Source organism: Fulmarus glacialis, unplaced genomic scaffold, assembly GCF_000690835.1.
Source record: "Fulmarus glacialis isolate BGI_N327 unplaced genomic scaffold, ASM69083v1 scaffold18387, whole genome shotgun sequence".
NCBI classification, from domain to species: Eukaryota; Metazoa; Chordata; class Aves; order Procellariiformes; family Procellariidae; genus Fulmarus; species Fulmarus glacialis.
The window spans coordinates 1-21,240 of NW_009222839.1; the positions used below are offsets into that span (position 1 = coordinate 1).

The 21,240-nt window shown below is 46.5% G+C and overlaps 1 protein-coding gene across 4 annotated transcripts; it reads left to right on the forward strand.

Moving 5' to 3' along the window:
* The first annotated feature begins 9,273 nt into the window (after positions 1-9,273).
* FZR1 (fizzy/cell division cycle 20 related 1 (Drosophila)) lies at positions 9,274-17,533 on the forward strand. Of its 4 annotated transcripts, none has more exons than XM_009581605.1 (13): positions 9,274-9,422; positions 10,523-10,648; positions 10,891-10,954; positions 11,373-11,500; positions 11,975-12,057; positions 12,480-12,663; positions 12,873-12,938; positions 13,413-13,515; positions 14,185-14,369; positions 15,266-15,499; positions 15,579-15,683; positions 16,528-16,620; positions 17,492-17,533. In XM_009581605.1, the coding sequence occupies exons 1-13, from the start codon at positions 9,354-9,356 to the stop codon at positions 17,531-17,533; spliced, it is 1,482 nt and encodes a 493-aa protein (XP_009579900.1). In that variant the 5' UTR covers positions 9,274-9,353. The 4 variants fall into 4 exon arrangements, with proteins under 4 accessions (XP_009579900.1, XP_009579899.1, XP_009579901.1 ...); XM_009581604.1 differs by having other exon boundaries at positions 9,354-9,426; positions 10,527-10,648; positions 16,528-16,635; XM_009581606.1 differs by having other exon boundaries at positions 9,354-9,426; positions 10,527-10,648.
* Positions 17,534-21,240: the final 3,707 nt, after the last annotated feature.

Sequence of the window (21,240 nt, forward strand, 5' to 3'; positions counted from 1 at the left end):
GCAGCGGCCTCCCGGCCTTTGCGCCTGCCCCGTGTCCGGAGCTGAAGGTGGTTAGCGAGCAGTGCTGGCGCTTCGCTGCCCGGAATGGGCGCGCTCCTCGGGAGTGCCTTTCCCCTGCTTGTTTTGTCAGATCTGACAGGATGGGACCTAACCTTTGCCGACGACTCGGAGCCATCGCGCTGCGCTGGCCGCTGTGCTAGGACACCCTTAGAGAGGGCTGCGTGGGGGCTCAGGCAGGCTTGTGCCGCCGTTACTGCTGCAGCGGCCCTGAAGAGCCGATATGCCTTAACGCTCTCTTGCATCGGACGCGTTTGTTAACGGACATCGTGCACCCGGACCCCCGGGGGGTTGTGCCAAAGCGGCGGCAAGCTCTTGCCATAGACCCTTTGTTCAGTCAGTGTACCCTGACCTGCTTTGGAAAGGCGTGATGAGAGCCAGAGGCTGGGGGGGGGGTCACCAGTTCTTGGTTTCTTGATCAAATTGATAACGTGAACGGTAGCTGAGATTTTTGTGGCGTGGACTCTAGTACTAAAGAGAACTACCAAGTGGTGACAGAAACAAAAGTTTTGGAAGTCACTTGTTTATGCGCAACATAAGTTGGTGATGTGCCATTGTCCATCCAATGGCTTTTGGGGGCCTGAGGGAGCTAAATATCACTGTGTCTTTCGTTAGGGTTTTTTAATGTGTGGTTGACGTTTTGCAGATGGAAGTAGTACGCACGTTCAGGAAGTTACAGGCTTGACGTCTTGAAAGTCCGCACTGAGCATCCTCCATGCGTGGTGAGAGGGGAGGCCTTCTGCTGGAGGAGTCATTAAAGCGCAGTGAGGTCTGTTAGGTCACGTTGGAGTCATCTGTCGAAGGTGTCCTAGGCTTTGTTGCGTGGATGATTTTTTTTCCTTGATTTGTAGCTCTCTTGAAGGCACTGTGCTCATTTTCTTGTAAAGTGCTGATTCTTACTGAGTTAGCGTGTTTAATAATGCTAACCTAGTATTTTGTGCCGAAGGTTCTTCACAGAGCAACTCCCCTGCTGGCAACAACATCTCATATTAAAGACTGATTTTTATTTTATTGTTATTATTATTTTTAATACAGAAGCAGAATTTTCTGGGTCTGTTGACTGAAGATGCTGTGTTTTCTAAATTCTGTGACTTTCTTTTGTGGGTTGACCAGGGACACCGTTGCACCTTCAGTAGCTTAAATGTTATGATGAAGCAGACTTTTGAATCACCTGGCCTTTTCAGTAAAACCCCGTGGACAAGGCTGCTGGTGAATTTTTAATCTTGGGTTTTAGTGCACTGACTTCTGATAAGGCTTCCGATAAAGCGGACCTTTTATCTAGAGCTGGTGCTTTTTGCTGTTTGTACTCCATTTTGAGATGTAAGATAATCCGACAACTGTATTCTGTGAATTTTTTGTATTTTTTTGAAGGGAAACTGCATGTTATTAAAGTTAGCAACTTTATGAAAAATTGCCATGCTCAGAGGGAGCATATAAACTACTAAAAAAAAAAAAAAAGCCCTGAAGGTTCTGTAAAATGTTACAAAATGCATATGGTAGCCTTTCTCTTGTGCTTCCGTCTACTCCTAAGTAAGTCTTCTTTGAGTCTAGAATGTGTAACATGGAAAAACTCCACCCTTATAAAGACCCCACATCCCTAAGGTCCAAATACTTCATCCATCCGCACTTCCTTCTTATTAAACGCTTTGCGGTATGCAGAATAAGTAAATGAGTAAGTATCTTCTAGGTAATCACCAAAATGAGTGCCATCATATGCTGGTTGATGAGCAGCTGAAAGCAAAACCTCCATTTCTCCTGTCTGTCCAGTGACTTGTCCAAAATATGTGTTTATGTGGGGAGAACTGACATCAGGTGACAATGGAAAACAGAAGTGCTGTTGCTGCAACTTGCCCTCTGCTTCCTCGGCCAGCTGCCTCTGCAGAGGCCAGCGACTGCCAGTAGCTCAGCTCTTGGATCCGAGGCGAGATTCGGTGGCGAGGTAGCACGGAGAAAGCTGTGTCCTTTTTTGATCGCTCCCTCCGCCTCCTGAGTTGGGAAGGGTAGCAGCATCCAGGCGTATCAGTTTGGCACAGGTTACGTCAGGGACTGAGGTGAAATCTCAAAGCAGAACTTGGCGAGCTTAATGCGTATCCCCTCTTTGTCAAGCAGTAGTAACTTGAGGAAATGGTACCCAACTCCTTCCCTAGCGTGCGTATTATCCTCTAGCACCTGCAGCAAGGGATAGTGTTTCGTGCCCGCTCTGCCCGAGCACAAAGGCACAGCCAGCAGGAACCTGTTTCATTACATCCGCAGGAGCAGCAGAGCAAATGGGAGTAGCAGAACTTGTTCAGCACTTGGTATTTCTCAAGCATGATCTGCCAGAGCTGAACCTGATCTTTACCTCAGCCTTCAGAGCTTTAATCAAGCCTTTTAACAGCCAGAAAGGAAGAGGTGTTCAAACGCTGTTGAACCCAGGTACTTTTGCTAATTACTGCATCTCTAAAACAGGAGAGTGTTTTTTCTGCTGCTTCTTACTTGTTTTGCTTTCATAATAGATGAACCTCTTATGAGACTTTCTGTTAATTAGATGCAGAGATTGCCTTTTGACCCACGGATAAGAGATGACACAGAGGTGACCCCTCATTGAGCATGCGTTATGTTTTCACACTCTGTGTGTTTCCCAGTGTATGGCTTCCTGCACTGCTGAAGACTTTGTACTTTATTTTGGATTCTCTGGGAGCAGGAGTTGCCCTCTTATTTATGGAGCAGCACGGTGAAAAGATGAAATAATCACTAGCTGCAGGCAATAAAAAGGGTTTTAATGGTGATGATTTTCTGATAAATCCCCTGCCGAGTACATGATTGTCATGTCTACTTAGATAAACCCTGCACTGCTGACAGACTACTGTACACTGCAGTGAGATGTGTATTGAATGAAAACGTCATCTAGGTAAAGTAACAAACCTACAATTCTCCTAGCTTATTAAAAGCTGGCCGAAGCAAGCTTGGAAACCTCTCAGCTAGGGGCTTGGCTGCTGCATGGGTACAACAGTGGAGGGAGCTGGCGACTCTGACAGTCTGATCTCTGTAATGATCGTCACACTCGTATTTGAGTCTTGAGTTGAAAATGTACTTGTCTTTTGAGTAGAGCGTGGCATACTTGACTCTGTCGGCTTCCCTTCTTTTCTTCCCATTGTGGGGAGAAGGGGGATTTAGGAGAAACATCTCTGCTGAAAACAATGGTAATATTTGAGCATCATCCACGTAAAAGAGGCAGCAATAGCAATGTTCTTCATAGACTTCCTGGAGTGTTCTCCTCGGATGAGGGCTTGCATCTAAGAACAACTATTTTGTGTATGAAAATCCTGGTGAAAAACTTTTGGGCTTGTAATGGTGAAAAACTTTTTGGGCTTGTAATAAATCCTGAGAGGATTTATTAGTGGAGAGGGGTATCTATTTTTAGTAAAGGCTCTTCCAAAGACAGAGATTTTGCTGTTTCCTGAAGGTGTTACAGACTCTGAGTTTCTGCTGGCTGGCATGTGAAAGTCCGTGCCATGTACAGAGCTCTTTGTCGTGAATACTTCGTCCTTGGCTCACGCAGGCTTCCTGCAGCACTCTGCGACCTGAGTGTCCTAAACTCGCGCCGTTGCCCTGTGGTTTGCTGGTCAGAGTTCCTCTGTCGTCTTGGTAGGACTGTACATTGCTTTGGAAAGGTAGACACAAAGCCTTAAATTAGCTTCAGAAGCTGACTTGGAGGGCTGTGGGAAGTCTTGTAGCTTGTGTGTGAGTGCAGGTGGAGGTGCAGCGAGTTGCAGAAAGTCAAACATTTGTCACCTCCAATCTGAGTTACAGGTTGGGCCCTTGCCTGTGGGGAGGGGGTGATATTTTCTGGCACCGGAGGTGAAGAGAGGCACAGATAGCTGTGCATACCACTCGTCTCCTAAGCTTAGTATGGAATCGCAGCATCTTGAGCTTCTATGCCACCGTTACGAACTGGGAGGCTGAGTGCAGACAGGAGATGAAAACAATGTCTTGGCGATGCCTTTGAGCCTCGTGGACTTTCAAATCAAACTTGAATTCAGTTTGTGCCTGTTGCTGGTCGCCTAAAAGTTGGTGGTTTTGGAATAGGGGCATTCCAGAGCTGATGGCAGCGAGTGTATAAAGGGGTTTGGAAGCTCCCTGGGCAGGAGGTGCTTGTTTACAGGATGCTTTGGAAAGGCAGAAATAACATGGATTTTTGCAGGACCTTCAGTGAAGCGTAGTCACCTACCTATTATGCTCTGAAATACACTGATGCAATATGATGGTTCTTGCAATAATCCAAGGTCTTGGTTTACTGGTGGAGTATTGAATCCCTCTGCAGCCTTCAAGAGTGAGGCTGAAGGGTGAAGATCTTGTCTGTCACTGTAACACTGAAGTAATTTTGTCATTGCTGGTAGTGTGGTCTCTGTGCAATACCTAGTTGTGAACAATCTTCTTTGACAAGTGCGAGGCAACAAAGTTTGTATTTTGTTTTGAAATAAAGCTTTACTTGCTTCCATTGTATGGCGGTTGCTTTTGCAAATGATTAATTTTATAAATGCTTTTCACACTAACACCTTAGTAAATCGCTGGATAAGAATCATAGAATCATTAAGGTTGGAAATGACCTCTAAGATCATGTCCAACCATCAACCCAACACCACCATGCCCACTAAACCATGTCCCTAAGCGCCTCATCTACACATCTTTTAAACACTTCCAGGGATGGTGACTCAACCACTTCCCTGAGCAGCCTGTTCCAAGGCTTGACCACTATTTCAGTAAAGAAATTTTTCCTGATGTCCAAACTAAACCTCCCTTGGCGCAACTTGAGGCCATTTCCTCTCGTCCTATCGCTGGTTACTTGGGAGAAGAGAACAACCCCCACCTCACTACAACCTCCTTTCAGGTAGTTGTAGAGCGCGATGAGGTCTCCCCTCAGCCTCCTCTTCTCCAGGCTAAACAGCCCCAGTTCCCTCAGCCGCTCCTCATCAGACTTGTTCTCTAGACCCTTCACCAGCTTCGTTGCCCTTCTCTGGACACGCTCCAGCACCTCAATGTCCTTCTTGTAGTGAGGGGCCCAAGACTGAACACAGGATTCGAGGTGCGGCCTCACCAGGGCCGAGTACAGGGGCACGATCACCTCCCTACTCCTGCTGGCCACACTAGTTCTGATACAGGCCAGGAAGTTGCGTACTTACAGTTTTAAAAAGGTAAAGATTGGTAAAACTTACACAAGGCTCTAGGTTTTTGTACTACTGCTGTTTTTGAAAGGAAGCTAGTTACTTAAAAGGATTGGTTTTTTGACATAACATGTAAACTGTGTTCCTCTGGGTTAAATGTGGATGAGCTCTACTTCAGGCTGGCCAAGCACAGAGTATCTTGCTCCCTGTCCATGTCTGCTTTAGTGCTGTGAAGCTGGCTTTAGCATTCTGGATGCATTTGTGATAGGCTTTACTATTACATAGCAAAAATACTATGGTTTAGCTCTTTTTTTTTCCCTTACAGCTTGATCAAAAGTCTGGGAAATAGAAGAGTGCGTAACTGGAAATACTCTTACAATACTCCAGGCTGAGGTGGAGGTGCTGCTTACTACACCAGCAGAAAACGTCTGCCCTTTGGGGCCAAGTTAGTTTTCTGTCATCTCGATGAGCCAAACTGGCGTGTGGCGTGGTCGGGCAAGGGCCGGAGTTGGCACAAAGGAAGTGCAGGGATAGATGGACTACCATTTCTGTTGCCAGCTGAGATCTTTAACTTGTTGATTTGCAAGTGTTGCCTAGTAATGGGTTTTAGATAAATCATTGGAAGATGAAAACTTTGGCTTTGGGGAAGCAGGACATCTGGATTTGATTTCAAATCCTGCTGCTCATGACTTAGAGGACTAAGTACTTGTTTACTCCATCCTTTTCCCTTTGGTAAATTATGGGGTTCTTCCTGAGAGCTTGTAAATATTCAGCACCTGAATAATAACATGTTTTTACCTCAAAACCTGTGCCATTAAATACGGGCCCAAAGAAAAGGTAGCGTCTCTGGTTTTGGGTAGGCTCTTGCTAACTCTGTGGGAAGTGGGTGGGTTTTCTATTTCCCCTGAAGCAGGTAAGAAAGGCTTTGCCATAAGGACTGGGAGTATGTGGACTGTAAGTTCTCTTTTAGTTGAAGAAATAAAAGATCTGGAGGAGCTACGTGTGTTACATATTCTTTTAGGATACTATTTTGTTACTTAATTATGTGGTTTATGCTTGGAGAAGAAAGGTGGGTTTTGGTGGAGTTTTTTGATTCCTCAGGAAGAATTTGTATTCTGACTGACTTTATTTTCTTCATGCACCTTATGTCCTGTCTTTGAATTGGATGGATTTTATCACAGTTCACGTTACTTTCAGAACAATACTTCTAGGCAAAGTAATGGTGCTGAACAAGTGCGTTTTGTTCTTTTTATTGACCCAACCTTAACGTATTCAAATAGTTAAATGTTTTTTTTCTCAGTATGGATCTGTTTTTAATAAGCCAGCATGCAGAATGCCAGGGTTGGCAGGGAAATGAATGCAGTTATTTTGCAAAATTGTTTCTCTGTCGTTTGAGAGGCAGCCTGTACCTATGTGGATTTTTCAGCAAGTATTGAAGTTGGGGTAACAAACATAAGCTGTGTTGGCTTTGTCAATTCAAGATGTGCCCTACCTGAGCAGAGCAAGAGCTGGACAATCCCTGACCCTTTTTTGTTCCAGAAGTCGTTTGTGCCCTTCTTAAAACTGGAAGGTAGTTGGATGGGTAATTGTTAAACATGAGGTGCTGATGAAAGTGAGAGACTCTGAGAATACTAAACGCAGGAGAACTTTTAAATATGAAAACTGAATATCTTTCCAAATTTAGACAGGGCCAAAGGTAGAAGATGTCTTGGTAATTCAAATACAATTAATGTTATGTTGATGCTTTATTTTGTAGCATCTGAAGCCTGAAAAAGGTTGTTTGGGGCTTATTAGTATTATTGCCACGTTCTGCCTATGCAGTCTCTTCTGTTGTTCACTCTGTGTACGCTGTATTTCTGATTAGAAGTTGTTGTCGAGATTTGTACAGACAGGAACTCAAATGAAAAGCCCTAAAAGCAAATGTGTTTCATATCCAGAATTAAAAATGTCACATTGCTATGTAACTGGATCTAGATCTCTCACAAATACTGTGCTGAGCCATTTTGGGAGGAAGCTTCAAATGTGTGGTGTTCCCCAGCTGATCACGCTCCTTGTGTGGGTTCTGCAAGCTGATCTCTCTTATTCATGGTGGTTTTTAAAAAAAAAAAAAAAAAAAAAAGGGGGGGGGGGCAGGGGGAGCACTTTGTTGAAATGCTTGGTTTGAGAGGTCCTGTTAACCTCTAAGGTAGATTTGGAAGATCATGGGTAGGTAAGGATAGTGGTAAGCAAACTACAAAATGAGGGAGAACGTTTGACATGGGATGCACTAATTTTTTTAACCTCCTTCATTAATAATGCCACAGACTTTTCTAACTTTTCACTCGCAATAATGCCATCTCTGATTCTTCACTTCATTTGGTGGAAGCTGATTACTGTTAAATTTGGTAGCTTTCTCCAGTTTTGCCTCTGAAAGAACATATGGGAGAAATGTATTAAATTAAAAAAGAAAAAAGCTTGGGGGAGGAGGTGGCAGAGGTAAGCAGGTGTACTCAGAAACAGCTTGGCACTATCTATTTCAGGGATGCTCCTGTAAAAGTGTTGGCATGCTTAATGGCAAGGAAGAAAAGGCCTCTGCATGTCAGCATTTGTAAGGAGTCCAAGTTTCAGTACTAACAAACGGCTTAGATAAAAGGAAAGTAGCTCTGCTAGCTAATAGATGACTGTAGTCCAGCATTTGTGTGCTTTATCTCACTTTCAAGCTAATTTCGTAGAATATTGTAATACTTAATCACATCTCGCTGGATTGAGCATGTGCTCCTGTACCCCTCTTAGCTCGGCAACTTGCCTCCAATTTCTAGTGGTAAACCCTGAGTAGGTTTTCTGTTCTTGGAGGTAAACCTTTTCACAGCAAACCTTACCCGCTGGCGGAGGAAGCTGACGGCAGTTCGTGGCAGGCCCTGAGCGTGGCAGTGTGTAGCTTGTCCCTGGACAGCTTTCTCCCAGCACAGCCATTTGTGTGCAGTTGCCTCCCGGACTTTGCCACAAGTTTGTATCTCGAGGCAACTCCATTTGCGAGGCCGGGACTCTGTCTAGATGCTGTAAATGTTTATACAATAACAGCAAATGAAAATCCCTTTACATTTCTACACAGCTTCCAGATGCCTGTGTATTGTGGGGATTTTTTTGTGTGGCGTGTGTGTTAGATTCCACCTTTCCCTTTGGAGATGTTTATCTTGGGTTGAAAGACCAACTTGGCATGTCTCTTCTGGCGTTGGCATTTTTGTGTCAACATGAGCTGTGGACAAAGCACGAGGTGTGTGTGAGTTTGGGAGGTTGGGCACTAATGATGCTGGTCTGTGCCCTTCAGAGCTCAGAGCAGGGCTGTGACTACATATCCTCGCAGAAGCGTTAGCTAATTTTTTTTTATTGATGCATGTTGTAATTTAGCGAGCCAAATCTAGGCTATGAAGCAGCCCTATCCTAAAACGTATGCTTGAAAGATGCTTAACATTGCTTATAGACTGTATAGCCATAAGTGAGCTAGCTTTATGCTAGCCAAGAGGAATGTTTGGGACAGCATGGGTATCAGACATTGAATGTTAACCCAGGGGGGCTACCTAGTCCATAGCTGCCTGTGTGCCTGCAGTGCATGGTACTAAAAGTCCGCAATACTTCCAACATGGCTAAAAGTATCCCAACTAGCTTCAGCATAGTGGTGTGTGCTGCTGTTGTGCCTCTGGCCTGAGGTATGGATCTGGCTGTGGTGGGATAGGCTGTAGGTGCCTGGTTTTTCCATGCCTGAGTACTGAAGGCTTGCTAAACTGTGCTGCTGCAGTTCATGTGAACCGACTGGATTCACGTATCACCATCTCTTCTCCAGTTCTGGTGGTTGCCTGCTGAGGTTCTGTAAGACACAAAATGCTGGTTGCCTGCTCATGTGAATCAGCATCCAAGGGCAATAATACAGAAAAACGCTTTCCTTAGCGGCCCTGTGCTGTCCCGTATCACACAAGTTTGATACCAATGCTCTGGGAAGGAAAAGTGGTCTCAAGTTTAAAGAACAGGCTTAGGAGAGGCTGCTTCTATGTGAAGGGGGTGTAATATTTTGGTGTTTTTCTTCCCCTGTCTGTTGCAGCAGACTAATTACTGATTGGACTTCATGAACATAAATTCCTGAGCCTGCTGACCTCCCCAGCCCCTCTGCTTTCCGCTATGGACCAGGATTATGAGAGACGTCTCCTACGCCAAATCAACATACAGAATGAAAACACAATGCCTTGTGTAAGTACAGATGGGCTATGCTAAATGGTCTTAGTCTGACTATTAAGTTGTTGTCTGTCTTGCCTGTCTTGACCGTTTTCACTTGAGCTTTTGAAAGATATGGGACTTCTTTGAAGCAAACCTTAGTCTTTTGTTGGGCTGTGAGCAAGTGTGTGTTCCTGAGCTGTTCTAGGAATAACCAAATAACTTGACTTCAACAAAGCTTTTGAATATATAAACTCAGTTTAGGTTGCAAAAAGGAGTTACGATATTTTTACGTAGCTCAGTAATGCCTTTTTACTAAATAATCTCAGTAAGTACATGTGGAACGTAAAAAATCTCAGTAAGTACATGTGGAACGTAAAAAGTTGGGGGCTAACAAGCAAACAAACCAACTGTAGGGCTTGACAAGATAGAGCAAGCCCAGCGGAGGCCACCAAGATGGTCACGGGGCTGGAGCAGGAAGATGCTGAGACCTATGTTGCTCAGCCTGGAGAAGATGAGGTTCAGGAGGGATGAAATTTTTGCTTTCAACTACCTGGTGGGTGGTTATGGAGAAAATGGAGTCAGACTCTCTTCAGAGGTACACAGTGGAAGGATTAAAGGCAACGAACGCAAGCTGCAACAAGTGGAATTCCAGTTAGATATTAGGAAAAAACGTTCACAGTGAGGGTGTCCAAACACTGCAACAGGGAGCTTGTGGGGTCATTGTCCTTGGAGATGCTAAAAACTCAACTGGATGAGGCTGTGACCTTCAATGTAACTTTGAAATTACCCCTGTTCTGAGCTGGGGTCCTTTCCAACATAAATTCTGTGAAAAAGAATGTGACAATAGTTGAGGAATCTGCTGCTCACCCTGCAAGCAGTCTGCCCCACTCCAGCTTTCCGCATGTTTGCTTTGACAATGTCAGCTTGAGAAGGAGCAGTGAGAAAGAGGCTATTTAATTGCTTCTTTTGACAGTTGGACTCTGACATGCTTACTAGTTCTGTTAAGGGGATAAACTAATGCTTGGCTCTTCTACTTAGGCATATTCAGCTTTGACAAGACCTCATTGATGTTTTTCAGACCCCTGCTGTGATCAACACTTGTTCTTGTGTGTGTCTCTTATTCTTTAATTCAGGTAGCAGAGATGAGAAGAACCCTGACGCCTTCCAATTCTCCGATGTCTTCTCCTAGTAAGCATGGTGACAGATTCATTCCCTCAAGAGCTGGGGCCAACTGGAGCATCAACTTCCACAGAATAAATGTAAGTTTTGCTCCCCTCTCCTTCGGCTCTGTCTTGGAACTGAGGAAATGCTGCATTTTGTTCTGGGTGGCGTGATTGCTCTGCTTATCTTCTGCACCATGGTCTTCTGCTGCCCCCAAAGAGTTCCTTTGAATGCATGTCTTCAAACAGGCTGCCCCTGTGGTCCAGGAGACTTCTTCGTCTGTTGTTTTACCATATATCATGAGGTTTCTGTATGGTGATAGCATGTTTCTCCCTTTCAGGAAAATGAAAAATCACCAAGTCAAAACAGAAAAGCAAAGGATGCTACATCGGACAATGGCAAAGGTGAGACCACCTTTCTACCACTTGTGCCATACCTATAGCTTTTATTTCAAATTGTCGATGAGTTTGGAAATCAAGGGAACACTGGCACTTCCGTGCGTGTGCAAAAACTCATGCTGGTGTTTTAGGAAATGCCCACATCATCAGAGTGAATACCAGGTCACCTCAATAGGCTTCTGACGAGTGTCTGGGAAGCGAGAGGCTATTTGTATCCCTTGATTTATTGTGCCAGGGAAGCACTTTCCATGGCATGGAGTGGAAGGAGGGGAAGCTTGCTGCTAATGTTGATTCCAAACTGGAGCCCCAGGCTTATTAAGAGGCCCCATGAATGTACAAGCCAGGCAGACGTGATCCTGCCACTCCCTGCAGAGCTGTTTGCTGCTTCCGAGTTCTCTGCCTAAGCGCTCGTTTGGATTCACAGATGGCCTTGCTTACTCTGCCTTGCTGAAGAACGAACTCTTAGGAGCAGGGATTGAGAAAGTGCAAGACCCACAGACGGAAGACAGGAGGCTGCAGCCGTCCACCCCGGAGAAGAAGTCTCTCTTCACTGTAAGTTGGTTACTTTGCATTAAAACCAATGGAGGTTGCACATGTGCGTCACAGGGACAAAGCACACAGTCTGCCAAGCTGCTAGTGCAAGTGAGTTAGTGTTGTGGTTTGACTAAGATAGGCTTATCTTAGTCAAGCCAACTATAAGTTGATAATTTGGTAGCCTGGAAAGAGAACGTAAGTATGTGCAGTAGGCTCCGTACTTCCTATTTCTGTAGTGGCAGGGAAGCTGAGTTGGAAGCAAGCTTTTTTGGACAGTGTGGTAAATGACCAAATCAAGCTTTTGGACTTCAGTGGAGATGAGGTTTTTTGTATGGTTCTGGAGCACCTGGGAGAGGGAGGAACTGAAAAGTCTGGAAAATCTGACTGTGGGTGTTGGAGTTAGCTAGGCGTCGGGCACCAGTGCGTGTTGTGAGTGATCCCCTAGGTCTTGGGCATGCTGGGGTTCTTACTAGATGTGTTTTCTTTATGCAGTATTCGCTCAGCACAAAACGCTCTAGTCCAGATGATGGCAACGAAGTCTCACCGTATTCCCTGTCTCCTGTCAGCAACAAGAGGTAATAGTGATTCTCCACAGACTGTGAGAAGGGAAGGGTTGGGTCAGGGGATTCAGTGAGGTTCTCTAGGGCTTCTTTCTAAGGCATCCAAAATTGCTATGTGAATTGTTTTTGGAAATCTGGGGAGATAAGTAGGGACAGTCAAGTTCTAAGAATTTCTGCAGGTGCCCAACCTGCCTAGATACTTAATATGTCTTGGCCAACTTTCAGTAGTCAGTTTACCTTTTTGCTCCCTAACTCCTTTATAGAAGTGGAACCTAATGCCTTCCAGTCTTACCTGCTGGAAAGAATTTTGCGGCCTCTTTGTCTGTGCATTTCTATAGAAATGCAGGTATGCTTTAAAGAGCGGCTACATCTGTGTCTACCATCTGCTTTGATGTGTAAAATCCTGTAGTTGTTTTTATATCTGTTTTTGTAAACAGTCAGAAGCTGCTAAGATCACCTCGAAAACCAACTCGGAAAATCTCAAAGATTCCTTTCAAAGTGCTGGATGCCCCAGAGCTGCAGGATGACTTCTACCTGAACCTGGTGGACTGGTCCTCTCTTAATGTCCTCAGCGTTGGCCTTGGGACTTGTGTTTACCTATGGAGTGCTTGTACTAGCCAGGTAAATGATCATCAGTGTCTAGAGAATGAAGTACCTGTTGCTGTAGGTCTTTTCCAGCCATAGCATCTTTCAGAGCTATGGAACGTGCTGTGTGAGGGATTCAGCACTTGTAATGCTCTGTCCCAAACTAGGTACTAGTTTGTGAGACAGCTAATAGTGTAGTATGACAATAACGAGTGTTTCTTATTCCATTCTGTCCTACTTTGAAGGTAACCCGACTGTGTGATCTCTCTGTGGAAGGAGATTCTGTAACATCTGTGGGCTGGTCAGAACGGGTCAGTATAAGATTGTCAACAATGACAGCTGAAATGCTTGTAATTTAGACACTATCATTGTAGCCATATAGCTCTTCCTCACAGGTTTAACTTCTTGTTAAAACCTGTATTTCCCCAAACTCCCTGTACGCATCACAAATCAAATGTGTTTTCCTGTCTGCACTATTTTTCTCTGCTAAATAAGAAGGGATAGAGAGCAACCTCTTGTATCTTGAGGTTCTCAAGGCATTTGCTAAGAGGTGTGGGAGGGAGAAAGAGTTCGCTTCTCCAGCTCTGGACAATAAAATGTTACAATAAATATATTCCAGCCAGGCTGCTTGGCCCTCTCAGTAGGGAAAAGATGTAAGATGGAGGAACTCTGGATGCTTTCCATCTTGTGGGATTTATCTCAAATCTTTTCCTCAGCATCTAGCTTTTGTTTTATGTCTGTCTTTACTTACTGGCTTTGCTGATCATGGTTTTCTGTTTGTCTAGGGGAACTTGGTAGCCGTTGGCACTCACAAGGGCTTTGTACAGATCTGGGATGCAGCTGCAGGAAAAAAGCTCTCCATGCTAGAGGGGCACACAGCCAGAGTCGGTAAGGAGGTGGGAGGCAGAGGTTTCACATGTTTCTTCATGATTGAACTTTTTCCTTGTAAGCGAAGGATCTGCTTGAAATAGCAGAACTCAGAAAGTACCAGAATTGATATTTATCCCCTGCTATGTCTTGAGCAGTCTTCAAAATATTATCATCTAGTAATTGTGGTGTTCTGATCTTGGGTGTGGTGGTGTTTGAGTATTGCAGCAGGTGTTTCCTCTGTGTCTGAGGCATTTTAGGTTTGGTTACAACATCTTTTTTCACTGCCACTGGCTTCCGGTTTCAGCCCTACAGGCAGGCTGCTTTACACTGAGATTTCCAGTTCTCTTATTCTGTGGGGACTATTTTTTTCTTTTTTTTTTTTTTTTTTGCTCAGAGGCGTTTTGAATCTGAATGCTGGAGTGAGATTTGGGAAGTCAAGGCACCTTCTGAGTTCTATTTCTGTGCTTTATTGCACTGTGAAATGGGATTAGTGATACCTTCAGTAAGTTTGTGCAGGTCAATCTTTCTTTGTACACTATTCTAGGACTTCAGACAGTGGATATAAGGGAGGTCCGTAAGCACTGATTTTTTTTTTTTTAAAACCTTGGCAACTGTGGTGGCTGTGTTCTACCTACCTGTTCCTGCAGGACTCCCACAAGATACTCTTATGCTCTGCCTGCGTTACAGGTGCCTTGGCATGGAATGCGGACCAGCTGTCTTCTGGGAGTCGAGACAGGATGATCCTTCAGAGGGACATCCGCACCCCACCCCTACAGTCCGAGCGGCGGCTCCAGGGCCACAGGCAGGAGGTCTGTGGGCTCAAATGGTCTACGGACCACCAGCTCCTGGCCTCTGGAGGAAATGATAATAAGGTATAGTACTTCCAAGGAGTCATCTGAAGCTCAGTGTCTCTAGACCTTCACCAAGAAATGTCAGACCCCCTTTCTTTAAGGATATTCAGCCTCTCTGAAAAGGGCTTTTGTTTCGGTTGTTGGACGGTGTCCAAACATAAATCATGCTAAGCTTCTACTCAGTCTCCTCTCTCTAATAAATTCAAAAAGGCAAATGTAATTTTGCTTCTGTATTTGGCTAATTAAATCTATACCTTGACTCAGGGGTTTGAGTTCAACAAAGCTACTGCTAAGCTGTACTTCCTGACTTTGTTTAGGTAGCGTATAGTCAAGTTTGTTGCAGTAAGGTTTATGTATGCAGAAGGAAACTGAGTTTAGAACTATATAAGTTCTAATACCTATAACGCAGGCTTGTAGTTCACTGAGCACCATATGGAAGAAGCATCTGTTATGGAGAAGCAGTGTTCAGAGCCCTTTGGAGCGGGTTGCTAGGTAGTGAATTTGCCCAGTGTCTGTGTGACAGCATGGTTGTACCGAGTTCCTCCTGCTCAGAATAACTTCTAATGAACTTGAACATGTTTCTAAATGTGTTCTAGAATAATACAGCCATAAAAACAAAAGAAGGGTTTGAGTTCATGTTCAGTGATGCTGTCTTTGGCTTCATAAGCTTAACTTAAGGAGTGTTAGCGTCCTTACGGCCCAGTGGTAGAATGGCTCCTCAGTTGAGTGTGGTGGCAGGGTGGGACTGCCTTCAGAGCTGCAAGTGCAGAGTGGAGATGCATGTGCTTGGGCAGAGCTGTGTGAAATCATCTTGTTGCCTAACTGCCCTCATCAGTCCCAGTGCAGCACTGTGGCTTGTGGGTGTTGGGGATGCATGACTGCAGCGCAAGTTTGATCACGTCTCTCCTTTCTGCCAGCTGCTTGTCTGGAATCACTCCAGCCTGAGTCCTGTCCAACAATACACAGAGCATCTTGCAGCAGTAAAAGCTATCGCCTGGTCTCCACACCAGCACGGACTCCTTGCCTCCGGCGGTGGGACAGCTGACCGCTGCATACGCTTCTGGAACACGCTCACCGGGCAGCCTTTGCAGTGCATTGACACTGGGTCGCAAGTGTGCAACCTGGCCTGGTCAAAACATGCCAACGAGCTAGTAAGTTCCTCCCTGTGCACTCTTGCTGCTGAGCTGTCTTGCGTTAGGAAGCGTGATGCCTATCCTTCTCTCCTTTCAGGTGAGTACCCACGGATACTCGCAGAACCAGATCCTCGTCTGGAAATACCCCTCGTTAACTCAAGTAGCAAAGCTAACAGGGCACTCGTACCGAGTCTTATATCTGGTAAGCGATGGCCATGTCTCTGAAAACTTCTGTAGCTGCTTATGTGGCTGCGCATGCGCTGAGATGAGACCCAAAGCCGCAGTGCCAGTGGCACTGTAAGCTGCCTGTAGTCTAGGTGGAGATATGAATGCTGCCCTACAAGCAATGAAAAACGCTCTGTATCTGGTTTCCTTGCCTGCAAGGGATACTTTGATTTGCTGCTATGGAAATGTGAGGCTTTATTAATGAATAGCAAAGCCTGCCAAAACTCTTCTGAGGAAGCACAAGCATCTCTTCTTGTTCCCTTAAGACTTGTACACTTTTTCACTGGTGACTGCCAGCAGGGGAAGAATTTGATGCTTTCAGACCTCCTAATTTGTCATTAAAATACTTGGTGCAGTTAATCCACATTGATCTCGTACCTGCTTTGTTACGGTTACGTAGGGCTTTCAGCGGATTCATAACAGATGATAAATACGCTGTACTGTTTTTGTGAGGTAGATTCCAATGTAAGTGACTAATAGAGCTGGCAAATGCCAGTCATATCACACTTCCTGCCTTAACACATATTTATAATCCAGGGAGGAATAGCCTCAATTACAAATGCCTTGGATTTCTTAACACAAGAATCCTTTTTATGATAATTCCACCCATGTCTTCCATAGCTGCATAAGTAAGATGCAAGTGCTCCAGTTGGCACCTACTGAGACTGAATAAGGCGCATGAAAGCAGAGGTAGTTGTTTGGTTTCTCACTGCCAGCCAAGTAGGAAGGAGAGTTAAATCTCTCTCATACATTCCACTGAAGATTTGTTTTCAACCTCAAAAATGTAACAGATGCTAAAGGTTGCTCTCTCTTGGCCTTAGGCAATGTCCCCTGATGGGGAAGCCATAGTTACAGGAGCTGGAGATGAAACCTTGCGCTTCTGGAACGTCTTCAGTAAAACTCGCTCGACAAAGGTAAGGATGCGTTGTGTGGATGGCTGCAGCTGTGTCCTGCAGGAGGCTCAGCCTTTGGGGGTGAATTCAGTCCAAGTTTGCTCTGTTCTGCTGCCTTGCCTCTGATCTCTTCGCCATATCCTGCAGATCGAGGGCTGGATGCAGTGAAGGGTTAAACTTTGCTGAGATATAAAGGGATTTGTAGTCATTAGATGAAATAAAAGGTTGCCTCTGTGTGCCCAAGGCAGTGTGACAGAACATCCTTCTCCTGGCTGTTACGGGGCTGCTGAACACAGCAGCATTTCAGGGAGCTCACCCTGAGCCCACCATCTTCCCTGCTAGCATGCTGCTGTGAACTGACCCGGTCCTCAGAGATGGTTATCCCCTAGCTGCTTATGAAACTGCTTAAAATGGTGGCTTGGATGGAAATGGGATTGTGGATGCTGCCGCTGGCAGCTCGCCATCACCGGAAGCGGGTTGTGCCAGATGCTCTGAGAGCTTCTCTGGATGTCTGGCAGAGGCAGTGGAGAATGGCAGAGAGATCTTAAGGAATGAGCTGCGGGGAGCTAGCGTTGCTCACTGCTGGGTGTCCCCCTGGTTTCTGACGGCTCTGGGGTACAGCTTCCTGCAAAGCTGTGGGAATGGCACACTTGCCTGCCATGCTCCTTGTTATCAGTTGGAAAAAAACCATGGGAATATTTATGGTATTGGACTTTGAACGGTGAGCTCAGATCATGCCCTGAGCTGGAGATACCTCACCAGGTTAGCAGTTGCTTTATTAAAAAAAAAAAAAACAACCCAACAACAAGAAAAAAACCCAACAAAAGTGCATGGAGTAACGCTGCAGCACAACTGCGGAGTACTTAGCACCTGCTTTGTCTTTTCTTGTCAGGAGTCTGTATCTGTTCTCAACCTCTTCACCAGGATACGATAAACCCCATATACTGGACCCAGGAGACTACAGCCTGACATACCAGGATAAAACCACTACCTTGGTGTGCATGGAACCCCAAACGATCAGCCAGAAGGGGAGGGAGTGCCAGTGGGACTGGAGGATGGACCCAAGAGATGCTAATTAAATACGTGCTTGTGAACCACGCTGGGCAGTATTTGGGCTGGGGTTGGGGAGGGGAGGGAACTGCCAAAGGTTTACGGATTCATCCTTCATAAAGGGAAACGGGTACAAGAGAAATGTTAAACCAGCATCCTCCAACCCTCGTGTTGTATACTGGAGAAAACATGTTTGACATGGACCATTGAGACCGGACCAAGGCCATCCCAGCTGCTGTGTTGTCCCCTCTTGGGAGAGATGAGAGTATCCTTGCCTCTGTGGGAACAGGTTTAACACGCTGCTCTGGGTCCTTCTGTCCTCGGATGGACATCTTTGGAGGTAGGAGCCAGCCAGACTTGTTCAGTACAACTGGTGCAAGGGGGCTAAACTCTAGGCTGGGCGTTAGCCTCTCTGATTATCTAAGGGCATTGTTTATAGCCTGGCATCCCCATTACATGAAGAAACTGGAGAACTGCTTATTTTCCTTTTTTTTTCTTTTTTTTTTTTTTCCAAATAGGTACTGTAGTACTTGATACAATTTTTCCTGTAAGATAGCTTGATTTTTGGCATGCTTGACAGCTGCCTTCAAACAAATACATTTTTGGGCTCTAAACTTTGGAGGAGACTTGAAGAGGCTCCACCTCAGAGGGAGCACATTCAGAAAGTTCTGAAATTGCTATTGCATGTTCTGGGCTGATCCTTTTAGTTAACAGAAAGGAAAAACAATGGCTTAAAAAAAAAAAAGAAAGAAAAGAAAACCCAACCAACAACCACCATGCATGTGGCGCTTCCCACAGTGCCATTTGTGGCAGGCTGGTTGCTCTGGAGTCTTCCTGAGGACAAAAGCAGTTGAGATGTGTCTGAGAAACAAAACAACTCATGTGGATCTGTTTTTTTGGAGAGAGCATGGCCTCTTCTGGGTGGAAGGGGGGAAACGCCATGTCTGGGCAAGAGGGGGGATTCTCTTTCTAAAGCAAGGAAGAAGTGTTGCTTTTTTTTATCTCCAAGTCAAAGCCAGGGACCTGTTGTTGATTTTTTTTGTTGGTGTTTTTTTTTATTTTTAAGTTGTATGGGAAGAGAGTGCCTGCTTGTGTGTTTGGAGCCTGTGTGATGAGTGCCGTGGGATGTGATGCAAAGCACTTGTGTGTATGCGTTGCTTTTAATTTAAAGAGAAGCTGTTATGCTTGCAGCAGCCTGTTCCTGTCTTACTTTGTACATGTGCCAACGCTCTCCCTGCCCTGCACCTGGCTCCTGCCTGCCTCGTGCCCTCTCCAGTGCACTGGGATGTGAGTGCTGTTTCCTGTTCTTGTTTGGATTTTCCTGGCTGTGTATATAGACCTTGACCTGTTCTCCGTAGACTGCATAGGCAATACTTTTCTCTCTTTCCCCCCCCTCCTTCTTTCCCTGAAACCAGACTGTAAGGGTGGCAGTAGGGATATGATTGTCTCTCCCCAGTGCCACTGGTATCCTTAGGGTGAGCTTCTGAGGTGTAGGAAGGCTGGTACGGAGAAGGGCCGTGAGGTGCCGTTCTGTTCACTACAGCCTTGACCACGTGTGCTGTTACACCAGAGCCTGGATCAGGCTCTTGGTGCTACCTCTGCATGTCGCAGGTACGTCGAGGCACTTGTGAGGAGCTTGTGTGCCAGGAGCTCGCTGCTCCTTAGGAGGCTGGCAGCACTGAGTCTCCAAAGCCCAAATTGGCAGCCGCATTGTCGTCTTACAGCCTCACTTGCCTCTGAAATGAAATTTCCATGTAATTTCTGAAACTCGGTTTCAACAGAACTACTTTGTTGTAGCTCTTGCTGCAGGAGCACGGGACTTGGTTTAAAAATCATCCGATGGCCTCCCAGCCCCTTTCTTGTTGCTTGTTATTCACTGTTAAACTTCATCATGTGGAAGGACCACCACAAAGCACTGAGTAGTTGTTAAAATTAAAATTAAGCAGGTTTGAAGTGAAAGTCCACCTGCAGCAAGACGTGGTCTGTCACGGGTGTCCTGTGTGATACCACCATGTCGGGCAGCAGAGCCCAGGGGCGGGGGTGTTCACACCAGGGGTGGAGGTGGTTGGTAGCTGCTGCTGTGGATTTTCTTGTCTGTTGTGGATTGTCACCTGCCTAAATGCCAACATGGAGACCCCCAGGAGATGCTGCTTTCTCCTCCAGGAAGAAATAGATGGTTGGGGTGGGGGCACGCACGAGGTCTCAGCTGTGGAGTGGTTTCACACTGGTTTGTGCCCATTCTGGAGCAGGAGGAGGGAGCCGGGCAGCCCAGCCGGAGCACAGGGTGGCATGGGGCGAGCGTGGCGCTGCTGGGACTCCCCGCTGCCCTGGGCTCCTGCAGGGATGGCGGATGGAAGAGTGGGTTTACCTCTCGCCCTGCGACATGGGTGCTTTCCCCAGAGGAGTCCCAGTAGCTGCTGGGGCGGTGGGCAGCGCCGTCTGGGCACGCGCAGTTTGTGCTGCGTCGGCAGCTCGGTGCTCCCTGCTCTCTCGGCATCCAGCTGCTCCCCGGGATGCTGCCGAGGGGGGACAGCCCCTCGTTGCTCTGTCCCCGCATCGTGCTCCTCTCTTGCTGGGGACTTTCACAAACCACATCTCTCACTTTTCTTGCTTTGGAGCTGCCTTGGGAGCAGGTTGGCTCATCATGACTTCTCTCATCGTGCTTGGCAGGGAGGGCTAGTGATTTCCAAGCCATGGCTGATCTGCGGCTGAGCACATTGGCTAACGAGCATGGCGAGAACGAGCTGTTCAGATTGACTTAGCTGTTAAAGCATGGCACAAACTCCTTCCCCCACCCTGCTTGCAGCTGCCGAGGCAGGAGTGGAGTTCCCAGAAGTGCTCTCTGCAGGTCTTCCACTGCGAGAGTGTGTGTTGGGTGTGTGCATGTGCCTTGGCTCATGTAGGCGAGCGGTGTGATGCTGTCGGCTGGCTGGAGTGTGCTGCGACGTGTTAAACGGGGAAAAGAGCAAAGCTAATGTAAGCTTGTGTTTTCGGTGTGTGATCTGTGAGCACTGAACTGTGCAGGCGGGTTGAGCAAAGGGTCCTCCCAGAGTTTGTGTGATAAAGTCTGCGACCTTGTGGCATTGTTATATGTAAGGCATCATATGGTGGGGAAAAATAAAAAGAGAGAGTGTTGTAACTTTTCCATGTAAAGCAATCTAACTGGCATTAAACAAGTTGTGAATTTAAGTCTCTTGGGCTTGGTGGCTCTGCTTTGCTTTTCTATGAGGTGAGGGGTGCACCAAGTCCCTGGGCACTCTGGAGCTGCCCCCCCAGGTTCAAAGGCTCCGGGGTCCCCGCAGCAGCTGCCCCTGGCTCTGGAGGCGCCAGCTTTCCCAGCGCAGGTCTTGCCTGCGGATTATTGCTCCCGCCTGCCCGCTCGTGTTTGCTTCCTGCTGCTGGAAAAGCAGGGAGGCGCAGTCCCAGCCCTCCCTGCCCTGTCCCTGTACCCCTCTGCAGGGCAGGGAGGGATCAAAGGTGCCCTTGCCCTCGTGCAGCCCCCCACGGCCTCCCCCCCACTTGGTGTGGAGCCGTTGCCGGGTGCCAATTCCAACACTGTTCGTTCCGGGGCAGCTGCAGCGAGGCCGTGGG